Source organism: Saccoglossus kowalevskii, chromosome 18 (genome assembly GCF_978046115.1).
Source record: "Saccoglossus kowalevskii chromosome 18, keSacKowa6.1, whole genome shotgun sequence".
Classification (NCBI taxonomy): domain Eukaryota; kingdom Metazoa; phylum Hemichordata; class Enteropneusta; family Harrimaniidae; genus Saccoglossus; species Saccoglossus kowalevskii.
Window position 1 is genome coordinate 14,729,676 of NC_140658.1, and position 24,849 is coordinate 14,754,524.

Genomic DNA, 24,849 nt, shown 5'->3' on the forward strand with positions numbered 1-24,849 from the left:
TAAAATGTATTAAAGCAAGTAAGTGGCCCACCCACTTCTGAGCATGAGACAAAAAGCCGCCAAATAAGCTCTCGTTGAAATCCTACAACTTCTCACGAGACTGTGAACGGTTACGAAATGCAATATTATATTATTCCGCCGTTGTACATCTAAAAATGTAGTTCTTAAGATAAGTTAGTTAGAAAATGAAGAAAATGCGTACCTTTATCCAAATAAACATTATCTGTAATAGTTTCAGAAAAGATTTTTTTTCTTGGACGGGAATTATTAAGGCTTGTGTTTACTTTCAAGGGTGTTACCGCGGAATAGTTTATTAACGAGCAGTGGAGAGGTAGTAGTAGGCGAGACTGGAGTGCGGTGGTGAAAAGTAGTTCCTTTTCAACACGCCGATGCAGTAATGTGCGATATTTGCGACAGTGAAAAAACTCGATCATGTATTCCTCCTTCTGACTAGCACTTGTTAATTGTATCCCTTTGAAATTAGCCAAAATTCCACCGAGACGAACTAGTGAAGGGGAATATTCGAGCCAGGTATGTCTTCTCTATTGTTTCAGTTGTGAAATATGTTAACGAAAATCCTGGAAAATGTCGGACAGAGCAGTTCAGTTGGCTTCACTGGGGGAAGCATTTTCTGTGCACATGTGGCGCAGTCACAGAGTTCATGATTGCACAATTATAACAGTGTTTATGAAATGTGCTTGTCCATTCGCCGTCGTGTATCATCATAATATCGGGCACTGCCTCGCATTTTTTCAGAGGGTTATATTCAGTTCAATTTCATTAATTTTGACAATCTGCGGAATTTCCAACAGTTAATTCGCGTCGTGACTTGGCGAGGGCGCGTCACTTCGCGGCGTGGTGTTTTATTTTTTCATTTTATCGTCGGGCTCGCAAGCAATATGAATCCACACTGATTAATTATGATACTTTTAAAACAAAAGAATATTGTCATTAAAAATTGAAGATAAGCTGTTAACTACAATACGACCGGCTGTCGCCACGAAACATGTCAACGAAGTCTGCTACATTGAAGACGTGGGCAGATCCAGTTTTTGATTTGGTGTGGTGTGTGGACTTTGTAATTTATTTTGTGAATGATCTGCTAGACGTGTACTAGTATTATTTTTTAGATAAATAGCGATGTAGTATTTGATAGCACACTCCCAAATTATTATTGTTTTAAGGTGAATGGATTTTATATTGTATACGTGTCGCTAAGGACTCCGTTTCTCAAACACTACTGGTATACAATCTTATTCATGGGAAAATATTTTCATTCATTGTTGCTCGCTTTTATTAGACATGTGCTAAATGAGGTGAACATTGTGTGTGTAGGAACTAATCTCGCCATCTCAGACTACTTGATCATGTAAAATTAATGAAAGGGAATTTATTGGAAAAAATTGAATTGGAATATTTTATTTAAAGTGACTCGTAGTTCATAAGAGAAATGTGAAAGCTGCTGCCAATGTTTGTTGGGTTGTTGCCAATTTAGACTTGAGGAAATGTGTATCTGTGCCAGGTGGGTTTTTTTCATGCTTCAAAACTCAAAATTTCAGTTTAAAAACTAACAAAACAGGCTAATTGTGGTATTCATCACTTGTTTTATCATTACATCAGTAACTGGTTAATAATTTTCAAGGGGTATTTTTGCAATTTTCCAAACTGCCTCCTCCTCTTAGTTCGCTCAAAATGAAATCATTGATGTTGTTAATCTGTTATTTTCAGGGTGGGCATTGCAAGAAGCACTACATCAAAAACCCTGAGGGGTTGTGCCTTTACCGTGAGCAGCTAGACTGCAATTTTGAGGCTCCGTGGAACCCAAGCTGATATTTGCTGAAAACACAACGTTTTCAATTTGCTGTGTAAGTATTAATGTAGCCTGACAAGGTCGTGCGATTGTGCCTCATTGAAACTCGTTGCAAGAAGGCGTGGACTTTATAAATTCGCATTATTGTTTTTGACAAGACATGCACTATTCTGTCGGGTGCTAGCGAGGTCCGATGTCATTTGACTGACCAGGGCGTCACTCGCGCTTACATGTCAATAAAATTATCTTCCCTTCGCTATTGTATGCGTTTCACAGATTGAAAAAAAATTACCGGTACTTTTCTTTTACAGCTTGCTGCGTATTTCTTAAATCCCTGGTCAAGTTCCCCTAGTGTTTTGGTTACTTTTATGTTCACCAAAATGAACGTAATTGGAAAAGACATTGTTGTGGATGTTGTTGATGACTGCACTAAACCGTGTGATGTAATTTCTAAGATAGCCGTCATTCATGACTTAGAGGTAAGAGCAGTTTATCTTATTTGCAGATTATTTGTTTTTCTCCACTGATTCTTGTTAATGGTATTTTTAGGATTAAATTTTGGCAAATATTACTGCCAGTTTTGTTTACTAGGTCTGAGCTTGCATCTCTATTAGAAGCAAATATAAATCATAACTTTTAACATAATTAAAATATTACTTAATTTGACTATAAAAACACCTAATTTAAATAAGTGAAGGTGCTGCTACCGTATTACCCTGGGCATGCGCCCAGGGACCTGAACATACAAAATCGGGAAAAATTGGGGGTGGGCGCTTACCAGAGGACCACCCCAAAAAAGATTTTAAAAAGTTGTTTTTGTGATCGTATGATAAGGTCAAATAAAGGAATGCTTTCGTACACTTTGTACACATACTTATTTCTTGATTTATGCGAGATTTCAATAAACGTGAGCACTCGGTCAAGAACTGTGGGAACACTAAGACACAAGGTTGAATTTCAAAAATAAAACTTGTTTTATGTCAGCGAATGAAGTTGTATTACTCATTGAAATTGGCTACAAAGTATGGTAAGTATTGTAATCAATGCACGGTTACTTTTTTAGTAACCGTGATCAGTGCAAGTCGAAACGACCTGGAAAAACTACCGCTTGTAATCCAAGATGACAATGACCTCATTAGCATAATTTTGTTCACGCACGTATTAATACATCGCATCATAATTACTGAAGAATAGCAGACAGGGTTATGAAACAAATAAACCTTTTATTACTGATGTGAAATAAATACATAAACATATCCAAATGGCGATACATAAAAAACAGACTGAAAATGAACTCCGGTCGACCTCATTAACATGATTTAGTCACGCACCCACACACATGACAAAATTATGATGCAACATGTTCCCATCGTCAGCATGCCTCATTATGGTTATCGTAATGGACTTGAGGTCAGCAAAATGTTTTTTCTTCAACGACAGAAAAATAGTCCACATGACCGTAATGCCTTAGCTGTGATGAAGGATGGAAAGAAAGTAGCAAGTTTACAACGCGATGTCTCAAAAGTGCTAGCTCTCGTTCAGTCAGCTGGCATCAGTGTCGCGTGTATATGAAGAGGAAGTTGTGCAACCACATTTGCCGTGTTCGCAGTTTTTCGCCAATAAAAAAATTACTGAGACAAAAAATCGCGGTTTTTCAGCATTTTTGTAATAAAGACATTATTCTCTATCAATAATCTGCCCAAAACAGGAACATGTCTACTAATTCTTGTGTTTTTTCGATGTTTTTTGTAAATTCTGCGATTAGGCTGCAAAAGTAGAACATTCCAGAGGGAGTGAAACGGAAGAGCCAAACTTAACGTGTAAAAATAGTACGCGTATTTTGACCTCTACGTGGCCAACCAATGGCTGGACATGGATACGTTTGCGGTCCTTGCCAAAAAGCCCCGCGTCCATCGCCTGGCAATGCTCTTTCGTTTCACCCCTCCAGAATGTTATTTTTTTTATCGGTGAAAAACTGCGAACTCGGCAAATTTGGTTGCTCAACTTCCCTTTGTCATATACACCCAGCGACACCGATGTCAGCTGACTGCTCCCGTTATAGATTCACAGTCAGCGAAGTGCTACGTTTTGAAACCAAAGCTAAGTGCTTCAAACCACTCACCAAGGTATGGATTATTGCAATATTGGATTCATCTTGAATGAAGAGAAAGCAGAACGTGTGCGGCACATGCTGCGTGTTTCATCTTACGTCGTTAAGTTCCAATGAGTTTTTACGTAAAAACACAAACAAAACGGCCCTTTTCAGGGCCACCACACACTACAAAATAAGAACTACCGTAACAAACGCACTATTTAAATAAATCAAACGCGTTCGTTTTTGACAAAACATTATTGTTGACCCCGTTCTTGGCTAAAATCACCCTGGGCGTTTAACAGAGGATGTTCCCAACATGTAACTTTTGTGAAAACGGGGGTGGGCGCCTTCCCAGGGAAGGGCGCGTGCCCGGGGTAATACTGTAATAGAGCAAATACAGTAAGTCATTAAATTCAGATCAAAATAAATTATCCCATGATTTGTTGACGTCTATTTTAGTGCTTTTATTAATTTTTTTCAAAAGATTGACACTCCACTAGTTAAATTTACATATGCAATGAATGCTGGTATTCAGAGTGCAATACTGAACACTATGAAATTGTTACGTACAATTTTAGTAAATTTGACTCGATGCATGAATAACATTGCTGGAATATAGTTTTCTTTAAATTTGCGAAATAACTTGCTAACTAAAATATTATCATTTTAAACCCTGTTGTAAGTGAAAGATAGTTTTCTTGCACTAAGTCAGATATTAAAACATCACAAAATAACCTGTTCATATATTCTAATGTATATTTTTCATTTTGAAAAATTGCACTTCACTCGCATCTATCTAGTATTATGATTGAATGATGTAAACTGGGCAAAAAACCCAAAGTGTTTTGCCAAGTTGCATGTAGTCTTGCTAATTGTCTGAATAATTTTCAGAATGCTTGACTTTTTCCTACATATCCAGAAATTTTTCAATACTGTAGAATACTTTATTTTCGCTTGGAATTTATTTTCGCTATTTTCGCTGAAGGGAGGATTCCGTGAAAATAAAATCCAACGAATATACTTTTTTTCCAATATTTCACATTAAACTCATCAAAACTCGGTGAAAATAGTAGTAGTTTGCTGTTGTGCTATACTCTATTCCATTGAGACCAAAATTTAGTCCCCCAGTACGCGTTTCATCTAAATAACCAGTAAATTTTTCAGGCGTTGGTTTCATGGAACTCAAATCGGTTTAAGACAGTTTTAATGTGATGCATGCTTTTTAGGTACTACAGGAATAAATTGCTGAAATTATAACTTGCAAATTGTTTACAAACAGGTCTAACACTTAGTCTTGTGTAACTTGTCTGCGCTCCATGTTCTCTGGAATATTCAAGACCTTGGTTTCTAACCCTTGTATTCGCTTAGTCAGGTACCCAGGTTTCGCCAAAATTGGGCCCTCAGAAATAATCCTTGTAGTTCTAGCATTTTGTATTCAAATAATGATTCAAGGAATTTTTTTTAGATAAAAATCGCATTTCTGGGTGCCAAATATGCTCAGGGGCCACTGAAGAAGTGATTAATCTCACCATACCAAATTAAGACCTGGTATATAGCTAGTTTTCACTTTCAAATCGAGCCATTTTGAAGTTTTAATTGGATAGCTAATAACTTGAATCATTCTGTTAAAAAAGATCTTTTCCAACTCTCCAGCCATTTTCAAGTCTGTCATGGGTATTCAAATGTTAAGCCAGCCAACTATGCCATAAACATGAAAATAAAATATTTTATTGGTTGACATGTTGTATAGTAATATTAAACTTGTACACATACTACTTTAAAATCTTGTTAGTGGTGGGTGTGTGCTATCAGTTGTGTGGCATCTGCCATGGTTAGGCATATCTTCAAAATGGGAATTCTGCTTTTTCTCTTTTTGGCTTTCTAAATTGTAATCACTGCAGATAAACATGACTGAATTGTGACCTGTTCTTTGGCATTGTTATATTTAGCCCACAAGCCCCATTACAGCCAAATCTTTCTGACATACTGGTCATGTTATTTTAACTGCTGCGTCTATTGTATAACCAGGGGATACAATTGACAAGCAAAAATCATTTAGTTTAAATTGACACGCAGACTTTAAAATTAATTTCATGGTTGTCCTGGCAATTTAATTTCAAACATAATATTTATGATTTTGATTGAGGGCCTTTGTTTTCTTGTACCACAAGAATCTAATTTGACTCTTTTAAATTGCACTAGTTAAAATTGCAGTTTCCTCTGTATTGTCACTTTATTTTGAAACCTGACAATATATTTTTTTTAATTTAATTTTCACAGGAAAAAGATGATGCTTTCTTTGTCATGGATTTTGGTGATATCGTTAACAAGTTTGAAAAGTGGGAAGCTCTCTTGCCCCGTGTACACCCATTCTATGGTATGTCAAAACAAGTACTAACATGAATGTACTATCTGCATTGGTACATTTAATATGACCCTCACGACTTCAATTGTCAGTTAATCAGACTTTCCTCCACTGTATTTAATGACGTTAAAAATAGTCATTACAGAAGAGAAAAGAAGTAGTTTTGATTAAAGAATGAACTATTTGCTTCTTGTCAGCAGCTTTTTTTAAAAATTTATGATGGAGAACAAGTCTGATAGTTGCTCAGCTTGAAGTAAAATAAAAGGTTTTCAACTGCTATTCTGTGAATCTATCTTGCGTGAGATAGTGAATAAATAAGGTTATATTATGTTGGGTGCAGTATCTGCTAAAATCGCATTTGGATTCGTGTGTAGCATCTCATAATAATTAGAATGATTTTGTTTTCTGACAGCTGTGAAATGCAATGAAAACCCAGCTGTTCTGAGACTACTAGCTGCCTTGGGTACAGGATTTGACTGCGCTAGCAAGGTAAGTAGTCACAATAAATTCGCTAAGAAGTTGATGGTGAATTTTTAAGCACTTATTTTACATTCTTCTTTCTACAGTTCTGCATTTTGATTAGAAGCACACATATACACAAACGCGCATTTATTGTTTATAGCCTGTCAGTTTGAATTTGTTCTAAAAGTGTCTAGTATTATGACATGGAGTGAATGATATACGAGATACACAATATTCGTATTGGTTCAAACAAATTGCTAGGTATAATTTGTAACAAGCTGGAAAATCTAATATTATTCATTTTGTCTCGTACTGAAACAGAAAATTACTTCGATGGCTGTGATGACTTCTTGCCCTCATTGATTTTAATGAAAATAATATAGAATACTTCTGAGCCATTTGTTACAGCACTAGATACATCAGGCTTTTAGCAAGCCATCTGTCTGACTCATTTTAGACAGGTACGAAATTTTGTTTGACAGGAAATTTGTTTACTAACCTATGCAATTACAGGGGTTGAAATACTCTGGTGCACACTGCACTATGCACATAGATTATTAGCTAGCGTAAGTAAACTCAAAATATAATTAACACAACATTTTCTCATTATATTCACTAAGCCTAAATTAAGTTCAACTAGCATTGCAAGACAACTCAAAAAAAGCTAATTCGTTTGTGATTGAATCAATCAACTCGGAGAACCCGTAAATTTTATTTAAACTTTAAAAGTGGTGCATTTCACCACAAGTTAGTGCAGGTAAATTTCAAATTCAACATGCAAATTGTGATTGCAATTACCCGTAATAACCATAAATAATGAACAAAAAATAGATTGCTAGTCTGTGGTTACGGAATAGCAATTACCTTTCATTTCGATAGTTTCTAGTTAGGCGCTTTCTATTTTCTGGCTTGTATATAACCCTGAGATACATTAACAAAAAAAATCAATTTCTATAACCATTTGTAACATTTCTTGTTCACCAGAGTGAGATTAAAGAGATCACTGACATGGGTGTGTCACCATCTCGTATTGTTTATGCCAACCCATGCAAACCAAATTCTCATCTGAAGTTTGCAGCCCAAAGAAAAGTCAGTTTAATGACTTTTGACAATGAGATGGAGTTGCAAAAAATTCGCAAAATCTATCCTGATGCTGAGTAAGTATTCATTATTTCTTGCTTTGCCTTTAATCAGGGATTGCCTTAACCCCATATTTTGCTTCCCGGACTCCAATTATTGAAGAGGGACCCAGTTTTTCAGGCAAGCTGGGGTCCAATCTCTAAAAGATATCCAGGGTCAAATTTCAATTTCTTAAAATTTTCTAAGTGGGACTTGTCTTGCCGAGACACTAGCGCAAGCCCTGCTTTTATAGACTTGTGGTACATGTTTTGATAGCTATGAGAAGTTGTATATTAACAAATGTATTAAGGGTAATTAATGATTGACACAAAAATGTATTTTGAGTGTTATCTTTTTCTCTTTCACTCTGTTCACTCAAATCACTTAAAAAAAGTATGTAAAATATTTTTGCTGAAAATTAATGAAGTTATCCTGCCCTGAACTATCCACACATGTCATTTTACCAATTCTTGGGGTTTTCAATTCTTGTATTGTAATTTTAGATTGATAGAATTGAGATTTTGATAATTATTTTTACACAAGTTAACTGGCAGAAATTTTCACTTCTAGATTGGTACTGAGGATCTTGACTGATGATTCTACAGCTCAGTGTCAGCTTGGTTTGAAGTATGGTTGTCATCCCCAACATGCACCCAGTTTACTGAGAGTTGCTAAAGAACTTGGACTGAATGTAGTTGGTGTCAGGTAAGTCAGACATGATGAAAACAATTCCCATGCAGGGTCCTCTCTAGAGTTGTATAGTAGGGATTTCTCTATCTTGTTTACATGACAGTATTTTATTAGAGCCCAACAGCCCGAGCCAGCAAAAACGACTGTTCAGCTTGAGCAAAGTTTGACTCAAATTAGTCCTTGGGGGTTGAACTAGAATGGGACGGAGACTGACATTACTTGAATGTCTTGAGAACCCCTAATCAAGGAAATGTTACAGCTTGATTCTTAATTGACCAAACTGAACTTTTAGACCATGTCTTCCACAACTGTATAAGCATACAAGAAATAATCAATAGTTCGTCATTAAAATGCTGCCGAGTAAACCTAGCATTACTTTTGGATAAATCGTGCTTTTGATTCAAGTGTTAGTAAATATAATAGAGGACAGAAAACAAGAAATTACAAACATTTCATAATTAAATATTCACTTATTCATCTTGAAATATTTAGTAAAATTTCAATTAACCAATGACATAACAAAAGTAATTAGCACTTTATACATGTAGATTATTCTTGTTGCCCCCCCCCCCCCCCCCCGAGACAAACACTGGCATTGTCTGATCAGTGTATTTGTTTGTTACGAATTATTGGAAGTCAGGTAATTAAACCGGCACATTATGCTTTAGAATTTAATTTGGTGCTTTTAATGACCGCTAAAAACAGAAGCTTTTACTATATGCATACGAGGAAGTCTTACTTCTGACTTTGTGTATAATAGTTTGTAGTACATGCGCTTCTACTCATGGTTGAAGAAACCCAAAAGTTATAACATGTGCCAAATTAGCAAGTATGTAACACTGTTCATGTGTTGCCTGTTTAATAGACCGGATGGTCTTGTTCAAAATAAAATTAATCAGTGATAAACTCAATTAAATTGAAAAGAAATACCAAACATCCGGTGTCAGTAATGGTAACATGTTTTTTTCCCCGTAAACAATTTATTTCATTCTTGGGTGCTCTTTGATACCTTGTTATAAACAGAAATCAAATCGGCGGGTATGTTGCAGCAATAAAATAGTTAAGCTTTCATTCCAGAACTCTGACTAATAAAATATTAATAGTTTGACATTTAAAACTACTGGTATACTGTATTCCTGAATTTATTTAGTTTGCTTTTTGTTGCGTCATGCAGGTCATAAAGATCGCCTCATTTTTACATTGCAAGACACGATTACAGTGCATGATTGATTCTGCGTGTCCCAAATATTCCTTTTCTGAAATTTGGATTCTTTTTAAAAGCCTTCTGATGGATAAATGCGACTGGTTTATAATAAATAGCAAAAAGCCCTCTTATAAATTACCAATCTGCTGAAAAAATTTGAATGACTCTTAGAGGTGCTGGAAGCAGAATTTGAGGTTACTACCAGCTCCCAAATTGAAACTCTTCACAATTTCTGTGAGATGAATGTTTCAGCTAACATTTTGTTTATCTCTAATGTTGCATTCCAATTAGGTTTAGCCTACTCCCAATTGGCACTTTCGTTCCCCAATGGCTAAACCTAATTTCAAACAATTCTTTAGACACTAAACATGTTCCTCTCCTATTTATTCCAATACTATACCTTCCATGTTATTCACTCAATAACCTTGAAAATTACAGCTTCCATGTTGGGAGTGGTTGTAGAGATGCCTCTGCTTTCTCTGATGCCATACAGTCATCACGTATGGTATTTGATTATGGATCCGCCCTTGGCTTCGACTTTCAACTGTTGGACATTGGAGGTGGCTACCCCGGTCAATCATCAGCTGCCATCTCCTTTGAAGAGGTATAAATTGTTTTATCTTCAGTGATTTATTGTGCAAACTAGGGCCAAAAAAAATCTTAAAAATTTGTCAGTTGTGTGTGGTAATTTGCAAAAATATGCAAATATCTATGAGCAAGTATATCGCAAGAGTAGTCGCCAGCACTGTACTTTGACTGTACTTTCCAATTATTTATAGATGGCTGGGTGCATCAATCAAGCTCTGGACGTGCATTTCCCAGAAGGCTGTGGCGTTAGAATCATCAGTGAACCAGGTCGTTACTTTGTAGCATCTGCCTTCACTCTAACTCTAAATGTGATCGCTAAACGTGCTGTGGCTAGAGACATCCAAACGTTCCATGTTCCCGGCTCTGAGGGTAGGTATAGACTTATTTGACCAATAAGAACATTGAATTTAATTTCATTGTACTGTCTCTGCCATATTGTTCCTAACACCAAATAGCAACTTTGTCAGCATCTGAGTTGCTGACTAGTTTACGTGATTAGAACTGTTTACGTCAAACCAATCTCAACAGGAGCTGGCAATGTAGCCATTGTTGCCGTTTCAAACAATATGGCAGTGGATTTTGCAGAAACAAACTAATTTGAATGCAACTATTTTATCTTTTTTTGTAAAATGGTTTCTGATAGTAAAATATTTCATCAGATCTATAAATTTGGCTGTATAACCTGTGCTTTATTTCTCGTATTGCTTCAGATTTAAAAAAAAAAATCATTTTTACTTTACTATGTGACAATTAGTTTTATTGACCTTTTGATTCTATTCAATCGTATTGTTGTATTAATGGGGTTATGCTTGGTTGAATGGGGAATTAAATGTTAGGTTTCCATCTTTCACAGATTTGGTGGCGAATACCGTTGCACCCAGCCAATGTGATGAACCAGCTTACATGTATTACTGCAATGATGGAGTATATGGATCTTTTAATTGTCTGTTGTTTGACCATGCTACTGTGCAACCAAGTCTCCTCAAGGTATGTTAACTAGCCTACGTTGGGGATATCTCCTGGGTCTCTTGTCTTGTGAATGGCTGTGATGACTTCTTGCCCTCATTGAATATTGTGAAACTAATATAGAATGCTTCTGAGCCATTGATGTATGTAGCCTTCTTGAGGGGGGGGGGGGGGGGGGTCGTGTTTGTGCTCAACCAAGGCACCCGCAACGCCTGCTGTAAGCCTCCTTGTATAAATGAATGGGAAAAAATAGCATGAGCAGGCGATGTGAGAAAAACATGCGAGTCGACAATATTGTGGTATGATTATCGCACACTTCAAATTTTGTGAAAACAATATTTGACAACGTGGCAATGGGTGCTTTAAAATCAGTCACTGATTGTTTTATGCTGACCTTGAAGTTGTTCATTTATGCAAGTGTGGAGTAGTTCTAAAAGATCAAATAAAGTAATAAAATTACGTTATCATGATTATTCTGATGTCTTACAGAAAATGTTATTGGGAGAACCCAAATTTGCTTCTAGTTTGTGGGGACCATCCTGTGATGGTCTGGATCGTATTATGGAAAACTGTTTACTCCCGGAGCTTCATGTTGGTGACTGGATTGTGTTCGAAGGTAAATGCAGTTATAACTATTGTTGCAATTTGAAATACACTGTTACTGCATGTACCCTATCTGGGCTTTTGATGTATATTAATTAGTAAGTCTACAATGTGCTAGATATCATTTGGAATCACTGGAAACTGTTTGGCATTGTATGTTGGTAGTCGTAATTACCCATTTAGGAAAACTATGGTAACTATTGTACTTATTCCGATAATAGTTGGTAACTATGGTTACTTATTTCTTTAGAACTTGAATTAGCTAAATAGTGCAAAATACGAGTTTCTGCTTCATACAATGTATGTATATATATATATACAGATAGAGATATAGATATATAGAGATAGAGATAGAGATAGAGATAGAGATAGAGATATAGATATATATAGAGAGAGAGAGAAAAAGATGAAAGTATGTATCAAAATGTCATAAAATTATGAATTTCAAAAATGTCTGATGTGCTTAAAACTGAGCACAGTAACGCAAGTATTTAGAGCGATCTGTGCTTTTAAAATCAGTCTGAATTGTGAGCAATTAACTTGCAGGGGAAGCTTTCCATGATTGTTACTTTTTGTGTAAAAATTGCCACTTCTCCTAGTGAACCACGATAAATTATAAATCAACATGTATTGCAAGAGAATTAAAATGTTCATCACAATGAAAGAAAAAGTTAGTGTTCGTGGAAAATATCTAGTTTTCTGTTGAACTGCACATTTTGAGGTTTTAGAATGACAATTCTCTTGGCTAATAAAACTATGTAACCACGAGCAACCAACAGTAATATGGTTTGTCTGTTGAGTTACGTTTGCCAGATGGCAAAATTTATTGATGAATTTAACAAAGATAATTATGTATTTAAACACATTCAGTCAATTATTTATTGATGCCGATTTTACATTTGCATGAGTTGTGTGCTGAATTGAGGCTGTACCTATTCAACAGCGTACATTGTGATTGAATGAATCTCGAAGGGTGGCATATAATGCAAGCCCACGAGGGCTATGTAGCTACCACAAGCCACTAGCAGAAAATTTATATTATCAAACTTGTTAGTTGATGTACAGTTTTAATGCTGTGTTCTATAGAAATTGCCCATAAGACATGTTTGAGGTTCCTGAAGTCCTTCTATTATTAGCTTCGCTGTCGACTTTGTCAAGTGGAGCTTATCATATGAGTGATTGTCAGTCGTAGTCAGTGTCAATGTTTTACTTTTTCGACTTCTTCTTGAAAACTACAAGCCTGAATGCTTTGATACTTGGTGTATATGTACCTTGATTTGTTAATTTTGTAGTGATATCTTCAATTATCTAATTTTGATAATTATTTTTGTCATTTTTGGTGAAGTGATATTTTTGAATTCTTGTTGAAAACAGCAAGTCCCTGCTTTGATACTATATACATACTGTTCATTTTCTAACAATATCTTCAGCAGACAGGCTGCTTGTTAAAAAATATTTATGGAAAACAACATGAAAGCGTGCATATTTAACTAACAAAAAACTGGTGTAAACAGACAGCCGGTTTTCTGTTGCGAGCATGCCCCAGGAGCACAAAACTAGTTTTGAAACTTCTAAAAAATGTACTGATATGGTGGCGCATTTATAAAGTTGTTTTAAAAGCCTGTTAAAGCAGAGGAATTTAGTGTTCAGCAGATTATTCATAGAGAACCATCAAAATATTTTGTTCTAAAATAACTTTTATTACATTATAATAACGAGTCTGGTACATTTGAAGAAGAGAAATAATCACTCCTGTTCAAAATTGACTAGTTTTCACAAAGTTGATGTCGCCTAGCTAGTAGTAGAAATAGGAATTATAGTATTTGCTCTTCAGTAGCACAGTTGCTTAAATAACTCTATGGTCAAAATAATTAATATTTAAAAGATTCACTGTGCAAAAAATGTGATTTTTTTTTTTTTTTTTTTGAGAAAGCTAATGAGCAAGATGTTATAATTTTCACACAAAATTAACATATCGTCCTTGTGGCCAAAATAATGTGATTTGTTGTATACTATTTGAGCGACTGTCAATGTGTTACAATCTGTCATCAATTTTGATGCATCGTTAGTCATTTCCGTTACCCAGGACTAATGCCCATATTTTTACGACTGTGGTAATAATTACTACATCGTTAATTGATTGATAAATGTCACAAGGTTGGATTGAAAATACAATTAGTAGCTGTGGTGCTGGGTTTCTGCTAGCTAAACTTGGTCAGGTGGCAATGCCATATCACCGATGATAAATTGATAACGATCTGCTTGAAACATCAGAAAAACAGTTTAATAAAATAAGTCTGTTTTGTTACTGTGCTCATCAGTGTGATGGCAATTAGCATGTGAATATTTAATTAATGTTGCAATATATATACTGTAAAATACTTTATTTTCGATTGGAATTAATTTTCATTATTTTCGCTTAAGGAATGATTCAATGAAAATAAAATCCAGCGAATATACCTTTTTCCTATACTCTACATTCAACTTGTCAAAAACTAGTGAAAATAAATTCCATACAAAACACCCATCGTCTTTTCAGTGAAAATTAATTCCAGCTAAAATAAAGTATTTCACAGTATAGTAACATGCTCTTTTCTGCTGCTCTCTTTAAAGAACACAAGTTGTATTTTCCAATTTTTTGCATGAATAATACATTTAGTAATTTGGCTAATGAAGGCTCAGGAAAAATGTTATCTATCATTTCTAAAACTATTATCTTTAGCAGAAGCCTATTTTTCGTAGTATAATGGAATGTCTGCTGTAGTTGATTTCTAAGTTTGTTTTCCCAAGAGGAATAAATCTGTGGAAATATTTTTCATAACTTTGTTCTATTCTGTCTGTACAAATTAATCACACAGCACACAAAGATGCATCTTAAAACTGAGAATTAAACTGATTAGGAAATGACCTTGTTTATCTATTCTATTCTATTCTATTCTATATTGATGACCTTCATTTCCAATTACTGTTTAGAAATTGTTTTTGAAGTCTTTGTAGCTTTGTGGTATGAAATAACAGATAATTGTTTTCATGTTTCAGATATGGGAGCCTACACCATGTGTGCTGCATCAACCTTTAATGGATTCCCCAAACCAATTTGCTACTACATGGCTAATGAATCTACATGGTAAGTTCGTAATATAGAATACAGAAGTCTGTTTCAATGCATATTGATAGATTTAGAAAGAAAAATTGAGTGAAAGACATGAAGTGTGAAATAAAACCAAAACTTTATTAGCTCCGCTGTCGACTTTACAAGTGATTGTCTGTCGTTCACAGGCATTGACTTTTTACTCTTTAGACTTCTTGAAAACATCTCTTATTGCTTTGATACTTGGTGTATATTACCTTAGGCAGACTTCTGGTTAGATTTGATACCTTTTTGGTAAAAAAGTGATATTTTTGATTTCTTGTTGAAACGGCAAGTCTGATTGCTTTGATACTATACATATAGGTATCTCAAGTAGACCTCTCTCAGATTTGTTCATTTTTGCTGGGAAAGGATTGACCATCTTTGTTATTAGTCCAAGAAAATTGTTCAGCTTGGAATGTGTCTGAATCCCTCATTAGTATGTAGGAATGTACCAAGAAAATTGTTTTTTCTGGAGTAAATTGTAGTGTATTTTACTTATGAAAGGTCAAAAAGTGCATGGAGATTTTATGAAAATGTGTGGATGTTAACAGAATGATGTCATGTGGTCACAGTTGCGCAATCAATGATGGACTATTTTGGGCGTAGCCATAAAATGTGTCACTGAAGTACTCGCACGTGTGCATGATTCCAATAGTTTGTGCTGTGAAGAAACTCCATTAGAAAATAAGTATTGTGTAATTTGTAGTGAGAATGTATTCAAATAGATTTATGTTTATGAATCTTGTTTCTTTACAAAGTGTATTTATAAAATAATTGTTTATAAAAATATTTTTCATATTTTTTCTAATATCTTCAGTTAGTTATTTAAAATATGCATTGCTAACATCAGAGCTAGAAAGCTAGAAAAATTCAATTGAAATATTGAATCTATTTAATTTTGCAGGAATTTTCTGAAGAGAATCATGCCATGTCCTGTCGAGATGGAACCGGCACCACCACCTTGCAACACAAAATGCTTTTCTGATTCCATTACCTGCCCAACTATGAGAAGTGGCCTTTCAATTCCACATCTGGAACGTGGAGACCATCCAACTGTTATGATAACGCCCATTCCGATTGTGCCTGACGTTGATTATTAAATGCATAAAATAAACCATGTGTGTTAAGTTTCACTTTGAATAATTGTTATACTAATGATACAAATCTAGTTTAGTTGGTTATGAAATCGTAGCAGTTTATTTGTTGGCCGTTCATTCTTTTTATTTAAAAGGAGCATCGTGTACATCGTGTAGTGACAATTTTGAGTACCGGTAATGTGTATTTCATTGTATTGTACTGCTAAATGGGTAACTCTTTCACTGTTATTAATATTCTCATTCAAGTGCTCTTTACATTAGACATGGAAGAATTAAATGATGGAAACCATCACTGAACACGAAAAATTTGCTGCCGTTATCTTCATAAAATCTGAGGGGAAACTGTACAAGGTTTTCACAGGCAAAATTGTGCACTTGAGCATTTAAGTCGCATCAACGTCTAGTACGTGCTGCTCGATAAAATCTTGTTCTGCCTTTGTGCGTACATTGCAGTAATCTCGTGATAGCCACGTACTATGCACCGTTTAACTCGTAATAACATTGAAGATTTCTATATAGAATTGATTGAACCAACCATGTATGTCAAGTCTTGTATTTAATTACTTGGTTTAGCGTCTATAAAAAGAGAAAGCAAATTATATATTTATGAAAGTACCAAGTTTTGTAACTGCAACTTTGAAATATTCTGCTGTCGTATCTGCACAAAGATTTATGGTATTGTAATGAATAACAAGTTTAGGTTGAGATTGAAGTTCAAACAACTTTTACACATTGAACAATTCTTAAACAAGAATACAAACTAAGATCTATATTTTTTGGGTCCAATTTGGTTGTCATGTACTGCCGATTTATACTATATAAAACCCCCCAACAATTATATTTTAATTTTTTTTCGGCGTTAAGTGGGATACATTTTTCTTTTATTTATGTTAAAATATAAAGTGTACGTTTGCACGCTACTGGTTAGTATTAAATAATTTAGCAAATGTAATTGTATTCCTTCATTGTGTTGATGGCTTTTGTATGCTTTTCACCCTGCAGTGAATCAAGTGCGGATTCAGCCATACCATCTGCATGTATAATTTCTCATTTAACCCTTATCTGGTCAAGTCGATGTGTGAAAGTACACTAAGTTGACAAAATAAGGGTTAAAGTTGCGAACTATTTTGTCAATGGATTTCATTTCAGAGAAAATTCACATTTCTTTGAAGAGTTCCAGGTAGGGAACAGCTTGGGGTGCAATTCCAATGCTTGTTCTTCTGGTACTTTTGTACACATTAATAGTTTTCTTTTGGGGTGGGGCTATTTTTTGCATGTGCATGGAAATGGAAATGGAGAATTTAATGTAAAGGTATTCTCGTTAGTGAACATCTGAACATTTTCACCACCTGACAACCCCATTACTGGTACGAGTAACTATCAAACTTTCAGACAACTTGAGACTATCCTGGAAAATGAAGATTACCCCCTCCATGTGTAAAATGTTTCAATTCGGTTGTTCAGGATTAACTCAAATTTGAGTTTGTGCCGTTTTCTCAACTTTCGGGCTTACGATCCTGATCAAGACGTCCTGAACGTCCAGGGTCATGTTACGCCATTAAAAGTAGTTTTTGGAGCACTATTGCAGATGGACATTAACCAGTGCTTTATTGAAGACTGACTCGTGACCTGATTAACATGTTTAATAATCGTGTATCGTCATATATGTTAAGTTGCAGGAACGTGTTAGCTGCATTTGTATATTTTAATCCCTAGCCATGTATTGTCTGCCTAATGCTTGAATGCAAACCTGTATGGCTTAGATTTACTCTTTTTTAATGTTTACGTACTGAACGCGACTCTTTTACCAAAGTCGTGCTCGGTTGCCAGGGGATGGATTTGTTTTTTTCTTAAGTATAGTAATTTAATTTTTTAGCTCCGCTGTCCACTTTGTCGAGCAGAGCTTATCATACGAGTAATTGTCCGTCGTAAATGTCAATGTTTTACTCTTTCGACTTTTCTTGAAAACTAAGTCTGAATGCTTTGATACTTGTATATGTGCCTTGGGTTGACCTCTCTTAGATTTGTTCATTTCACGATATCTTCAATTCTCTAATTTTGATGAATATTGTTTTTTGGTAAAAAGTGATATTTTTAACTTATTGTTGAAAACCGCAATTGCTTTAATATTACAGATTCATTCATTTCGTGATGATATTCTCTGATTTTAGTAAATATTTTTGGTAAAAAGTGATATTTTCGACTTGTTAAAAACCGCATGTCTGATTGCTTTGATATTACCGGTATACATATAGGTACTACATGTGGACCTCAGATTTGTTCATTTCGTGGTGATATCTTCAATTATCTAATTTTGATGAATATTTTTGGTGAAAAGTGATATTTTTGAATTCTTGTTGAAAACTGCAAATTTGATATCTTTGATACCAAACATATTGTTCATTTTTCAATGCTAACAGCGGAGCTATCTCGGCCGACAAGCTGCTTGTTGACCAATTTTGTGGTTTCACTAAAATTTTGCCAACTGGTAGCCAATTTTAGCTTGTATTTTTCAATTGTCCCCTTTTTCTAATACTCTTATTAAACCGATGTTTGAATTTGATGCATAGGCAAAATTGTTTGTCTCAACATTTTCTTTGCACTCATTCTTCAAATCATATGCATCATATAGCCTGGAACTGTCATTGACATGGTGGCACAGCGAACATCAATAAGGGCCGCGTTACAGTGCGCTATCGTGCATTGAGCTGGGAATAGCCGCTGTATACAATCAAGACCTATTGAGACTTGCCTTTGCTCATGTAGATTTGATCGTAAAACGCAGAAATAGTTGTTAAATTTGGTGACCAGTTTAGAATGATAAAAAGCATTTAGTCTTCAAATAACCACAATAGACTGAGTGAGGGTCAAGATCGAATATACGCGATTCCTGCGTTTCATACTAAATGCTTTCTGTTAATAATTTCAGTTTAAAATGATATTCATGAGATATGTCTACGTCATAACCTCGTTAAGTTATTAGCATATGATATTAGGCCAGACTTTTTTTATTCCTTGTTTCGTGAGTTTTTATAAGGCCATTTTTTTTGAGGATGGGAAAAAAAAAATATAATTCTTTTTTCCCCCATTAGATTTGTGTGATTCTCAAGGAAATGTAAGTGAGATCATTGATCGGAGAAGAGAAGAGAAATGAAATAAACTTTTATTCCAAGAAACCTTGTTTCTCATCTGCGCGAGACTTCGGTACTTTGATCATGACACTCCCACGAAAATGCAACTTGGATTTATTATGCAGCGGCGGTAAAAAAATGAAGATAAAAATAATATATTTTGGGCTTACAATTCGGCGGGCGCGAGAAATTATGCTGAAATAAAATTATATTTTATTTCATTTTCGGCTGCTGTTCATTTGGCGGGTTCGCGAAACAAGGGATAATACAAGTCTGGCCTTACAGAATGCATGCATCATCACGGTGAGAGCAATTGAAGTTTACGTTCTATGTAAGCAACCTTCAGCACTGTCAATGAGGTTTCACCCCATTGATGGTGGTGTTCGTTTTTGAAGCCCACACGCTACCAGATATACTGTAGAATACTTTATTTTCGCTTGGAATTTATTTTTGCTGAAGGGATGTTTCCGTGAAAATAAAATCCAGTGAATATACTTTTTTTCCTATATTTCACATTAAACTCAACAAAAATCAGTGAAAATAAATTCCACACAAAACGCCCAAAAAGCCTTTTCAGCGAAAATTAATTCCAGTGAAAATAAAGTATTCCACAGTATACAACAGCTAACAAACCACACCTACCCAGCTCCTGCTGAGGATTTGTACACACTCCCACCATGTCATACGCTGTAATATGCAATTACAATTCTGGTTCCCCAATTACTTTGGTTATGGGGTATGTATATATGGGTAATAATTCTTTTAGTTGGGAACGCTCTAAATCTTTCACTGAAATTGGCCGACTGGTGATCACTTTTAGCTCACTTTCCAAACATGAATAAATTATTTGTTTTTAGTGTGTAGGATGAGAAATCTTGTAGACTATAAATGACTAAAATAAACCATAATGATTTAAAAGTTCCAGTATTTCAGTTTCTATGTTCACATATCTGACTGTTTCTGCAATCTTACCTAAAAACTACGGTAACCAATAGACCACTTTCATGACCTCTAAAGGTCACACATCCTGGTACTTTTATTAGTATGACAGCATCACAAACATGTGCAATTGTTGCATTTCAATGTGTCCATTTTTTTCCCCTAACAAATATTTTAGCTAAAACAGTCAAGTCCACAAAATTGTCCTGAAATAACAATAACATAAATTTAGTTTTGTTTTTCTTATCAATGACAGTACCAGGATGTGTGACCTTTGAAGGTCATGACAAACAATAAAATCTGAAAGGGTAGGCTCCAATTTGTTTGTTTGAATTCCTGTATTTTTTCACAGTGATATGCAGAAGAAGTAAATTCTGCAATACTAAATTGTTATCCACAGTTTGTAAAGTACCATTTTAGAAGATGGAGTTTTAACAAACGAACATCTGGTATTCTATGAACTGTTCTTATTTTAAACCAGATTGCCCGAGTTGTGTAATAGTTTATTCCTAATAATTTATGTGTATTTCCAAAATTTGACTTTTTTTCTTAGCTGATCTCCTATGATCAATGGGAGATGTCATTGCAGAAGGTCACCATTATTGTTTGCTGCAGTTTATGCAGCTCTCTTGGTCGTGGTATACGTTGCGGGGCGACCAGAGATCTATGGCCGCAACGTAATATCAAAATAGCTTAAGCGGCCAATAAGAGCTGCTAAACTGCAGCAACATTATTGTACCCTGGGTGGTCACTATACACAGGTTTGATTGTACCCTGGGGGTACACAGGTTTAGTTGTATGCGGTAAGTTCGCTGTCGAATCGAATCCATCATTTAAGTTCAAAGTTGTAAGAGGATGTGACATGGCCAAACTTTGCCACCAAACGAATTAGGGATCAGCTGGGGGAGTCACTAATTAGCGTTCTGAGTTCTCGCCCTCTATCGGTGATGTTGAATTCTATGCTGCTGGTATCATACTGTAACCATAATGTTAGAGGGCGGTGGTCGTTGCGGCGCGTGTTCTATAAGAGACCCATAGCGACGCGTGTAAAATACATTGTTTAAGCCAAATGCGAACACACATTGCGCGACGATCACCGCCATTTATGTTGTCATGGTTCAAACAAGCTGAATAAGTAAAATTCATAACGAAACTTGATTGGTGCGTGACACGCACCGTCAGGGCGAATCTATAGAGCGCACTCAATGTAGCCTAACTTTATGGGGGGAAATACCACAGAGAACATATTGGACATGTGTCGCCTTTATTAAACATGTGTTTTGACATATTTAAATAATTCAAAGTTTGATATTCTATCAAGATAAAATAATGTTTGGGCTGCAAATATTGCAGTACTAAAATTTCGATGAAATATCCGAAAAAGTGAGTTTCTAAATGCTAATGTACCTGCATGCATCAAATAAATATTTGAAACTGTGGCTAAAAGTTATCTCTTAAGGTTGTGTCATGATGCAATCTCAAGTTATGTAAATATGCTGCCGAAGTTCGCGGAATTGAAAGACTGTTCAGAAAGTTCTATTTAGTTGGGGTTTGTACAATTTGCTCTGTTAACATCATGCTCGTGTTTAAACTCCGCCTCGTTTTTTGTTGAAGTAAAATTACACCCATTGTCACTTACGATATTCGATTGAAATATAAAATGAAGTTTTTTTGGGGGGAATCAATGTGATAATCAATAGTAGATACTAAATTGTCTCATTGTATCGACTAATATATATCATAATTGATAATATTTGATAATTGATATGTTTTTGTGATTATGTGTACTGTCATTAACATACTTTAGGTTTAAACGTTTAAAGCGGGGAGGGGGTCGTCACCTGCGCACGTGTGGGAATTGAGTCCCAAGCGACGATAACAACACACGCTAAAACGTAAAGGCTCATGGGTAGACGCTTGTCTGTAAACAATGATACGCTTTCGCTGGTTCCCGGCGTCCTTTGCGAATGGTAGGTAGGACGCAGGTAACCATCCTGCGTAACAAGGGTCACGCGCCATCCTCCGGTAACCCTTGCCACCACAAGCGGTGATTTTATCAAGAATCGTGATAAATAAATACGTTCTTGCATTAATTGAACTGGAAAAAAGTATCAAAATGATTCAAATACTTCATAAAGTAGTTGGTTTAAATAAATATAGTAAAAGTATTATGTTTTATCGTGCTTTGTGGACGTAAATGGCTATTTTGATAAAGGACTACATTTTTATGGATTGATTACAAGGCGTAAATAGTTTCCCGGGAGATTTTAAAATGGCAGCCTCCGATCCGATTGTGAAATCATGCTATGATGCCTTGAATCCCAACATGTAGGTAAGTGTTAATTTGGAGAACTTTACCATTGTTTATTCACCACAGAGACTATTCAGGGAACAAGCCGTAAATTGTGTGTGTTTATCCTTAGATAACTAATACATTTATTTGTTGTCTGAGGTTTATCATCGGTTGCTAGTGTGGTAAAATATTAATCGTCACCGTTGTTTTTCTGCTCACTGTTCTGTGGTTATATAATAAAATTTTTATACAAGGAAAACAAATTACTAGTGGTGGTCGGTGAATCACGGTTTTTAGTAACCGTGGGTGAATAAATAATGTGTTTCTCAGAAGTATTGGACAAGGTGCATTTTAGATTGTCTTTTAAATAAGCTAATATAAACAATTAGATCTCATTTTTTTACAATTTATTTTAATAATATACTACATTGATATACATAGTGTATATGCTATGCTTTCAAAGTCCACATTTTGGCGATGGCCGCTACAAATTGACACTAATGACACAGGAAATGTTTTATTAAAAACAAAAATAAGAGAAAAAAAGATAGATAGTTACAGCTATTAACACTTTAATCAAAATAAAAGTTATACCTACCTACATTAATTTCAGTGTTTCCATAAACAATACTATTTTATTTGTCCTATACAAAATGTACCCACTCTCAATGCAAGTGTGCTGCTCGACAATATAAATTTGACATTGATCATGTAAATATTATAAGGATTAAAATTATAATAAGATACTAATTTAGATTTATTTTTATCTTGGCTTCTGCTATTGTTGAAATAGATTCAGTCACAATGCGCACTATAGCTGCTACGTGTATGTCATTCTAATTTTAGTGGGCAAAATAACTTTCACAGTTTCTGGTTGTTGTTGTATTTCATTTTCAAGTATTTCTGTTACAAGTACCATTTTTCATATATTCTATTTTGACTAAACATGTTCATTTTTTTTCTCGCAGAGTAAAAACATTTTGTAAAACCTACAAAGAGCTGAACACACAACTGTCTTTTTTATTATGGCTCTTTTCATGGCATTGAGTGGCACTCTGACTGCTGTACAGCTGGACCAGTTACCACAGTTACAAAATATTGCTGAGAATGTTCCTGGCATGCAAGAGAATATAATAATGTATTGCACAACAATATATGTTGTCTGTGTTTGGATTCACAAAAGAGCATTGCTCCCCAGGGATGTGCTGCACTAATTGTCTTTAAGTCAACTGCCATAATTTAAGTGCACCTCCAATATAATCATACCTGTGTTAAATTTGTAACACCTCTTTTACCTGGGTACTTTACCCCATGAAAAACTCCTGATAATTCAAATCCAATACCATATTTGCTCTATTAGAAGCACATATATATGTGTAAATAAATAAGTGTTTTGTCTATTGACAGAGCTAATACAGTAAATGTGGTTCACAATTAGTAGGTCAAGTAAGATAAGACCAATTTAAAGGGTAGTACTAGTAATTTTCAGTCTGTGAACAAATATTTTTTTAATTTTCAACAGATATTTGTCTGCATTGGTGTAAGGCTGAATTTCAATAGTGGTTTGCATGTTATGTATTGTCATCTGTATTAACTACACTTTGCATATCAACACAAGTGCGGTTACAACCAGAACAAAGGTCACATGACCAATAATGGTACAAGTATTGATTTAAGGTAGAAGCCTACTCAGCATTTTTTGAGAAAGTTGGTCATAAATCGCATGACAGTGTTCATTGGTTTATTATGTAAAATCGTGGAGCTATTGCCCCATAAAATAGCATTCTTTTGTGTGAACAGTGTCGTATTTTGAGAAACTTGTCCTAATATTTTTCAAAAATCGCTATTTTTAGAACAATTCCATAGAACGCAATGTTAAGCAAAAATTGCATTTTTCAACATTTTTAAAACCAAGGTTTTTAAAAAAATTCAGGAAAACAAAAAGTACCCCTCATTAACAATATATATTTTTTTCAGCCTATGTCACCAGCCTACAATTTGACATATGGCATAATATCTCTGCCATAGGAATCTATGGTAAAAGCACTATAATACTGCCAAAATAGCCACTATCCACTAAAATACAACCATGATTTTCTTGAAAATTAACCTGGTGACCCCCAACTTTTTTTAAGTCAATATATTGCCTAGAAGTACAATTTATTAAAAAATAGATAAATTCTGCGTATATGAGTAGACTTCTACCTTGAGCGTTGGGAGGGTCAAGGTTTACCCTTGAACAAGTGCCTACATTTGGACAACAGTAGTATTTCAAATCATTTGTTTGTTAGACTTTCATAATAAATTTATTTTTATAGTGTATACATGTAATAGAATCCCATTATAAAATTATA

At 35.0% G+C, this 24,849-nt stretch overlaps 1 protein-coding gene across 1 annotated transcript; it reads left to right on the forward strand.

Annotated features, from left to right (window-relative positions):
- The first annotated feature begins 382 nt into the window (after nucleotides 1-382).
- odc1 (ornithine decarboxylase 1) lies at nucleotides 383-17,089 on the forward strand. The gene is made up of 13 exons (NM_001164973.1): nucleotides 383-531; nucleotides 1,729-1,865; nucleotides 2,122-2,289; nucleotides 6,186-6,282; nucleotides 6,683-6,759; nucleotides 7,717-7,889; nucleotides 8,422-8,556; nucleotides 10,184-10,349; nucleotides 10,525-10,702; nucleotides 11,187-11,320; nucleotides 11,789-11,915; nucleotides 14,942-15,029; nucleotides 15,940-17,089. Exons 3-13 carry the CDS (start codon nucleotides 2,179-2,181, stop codon nucleotides 16,133-16,135), a joined length of 1,482 nt encoding a protein of 493 aa, NP_001158445.1. The 5' UTR covers nucleotides 383-531; nucleotides 1,729-1,865; nucleotides 2,122-2,178; the 3' UTR covers nucleotides 16,136-17,089.
- Nucleotides 17,090-24,849: the final 7,760 nt, after the last annotated feature.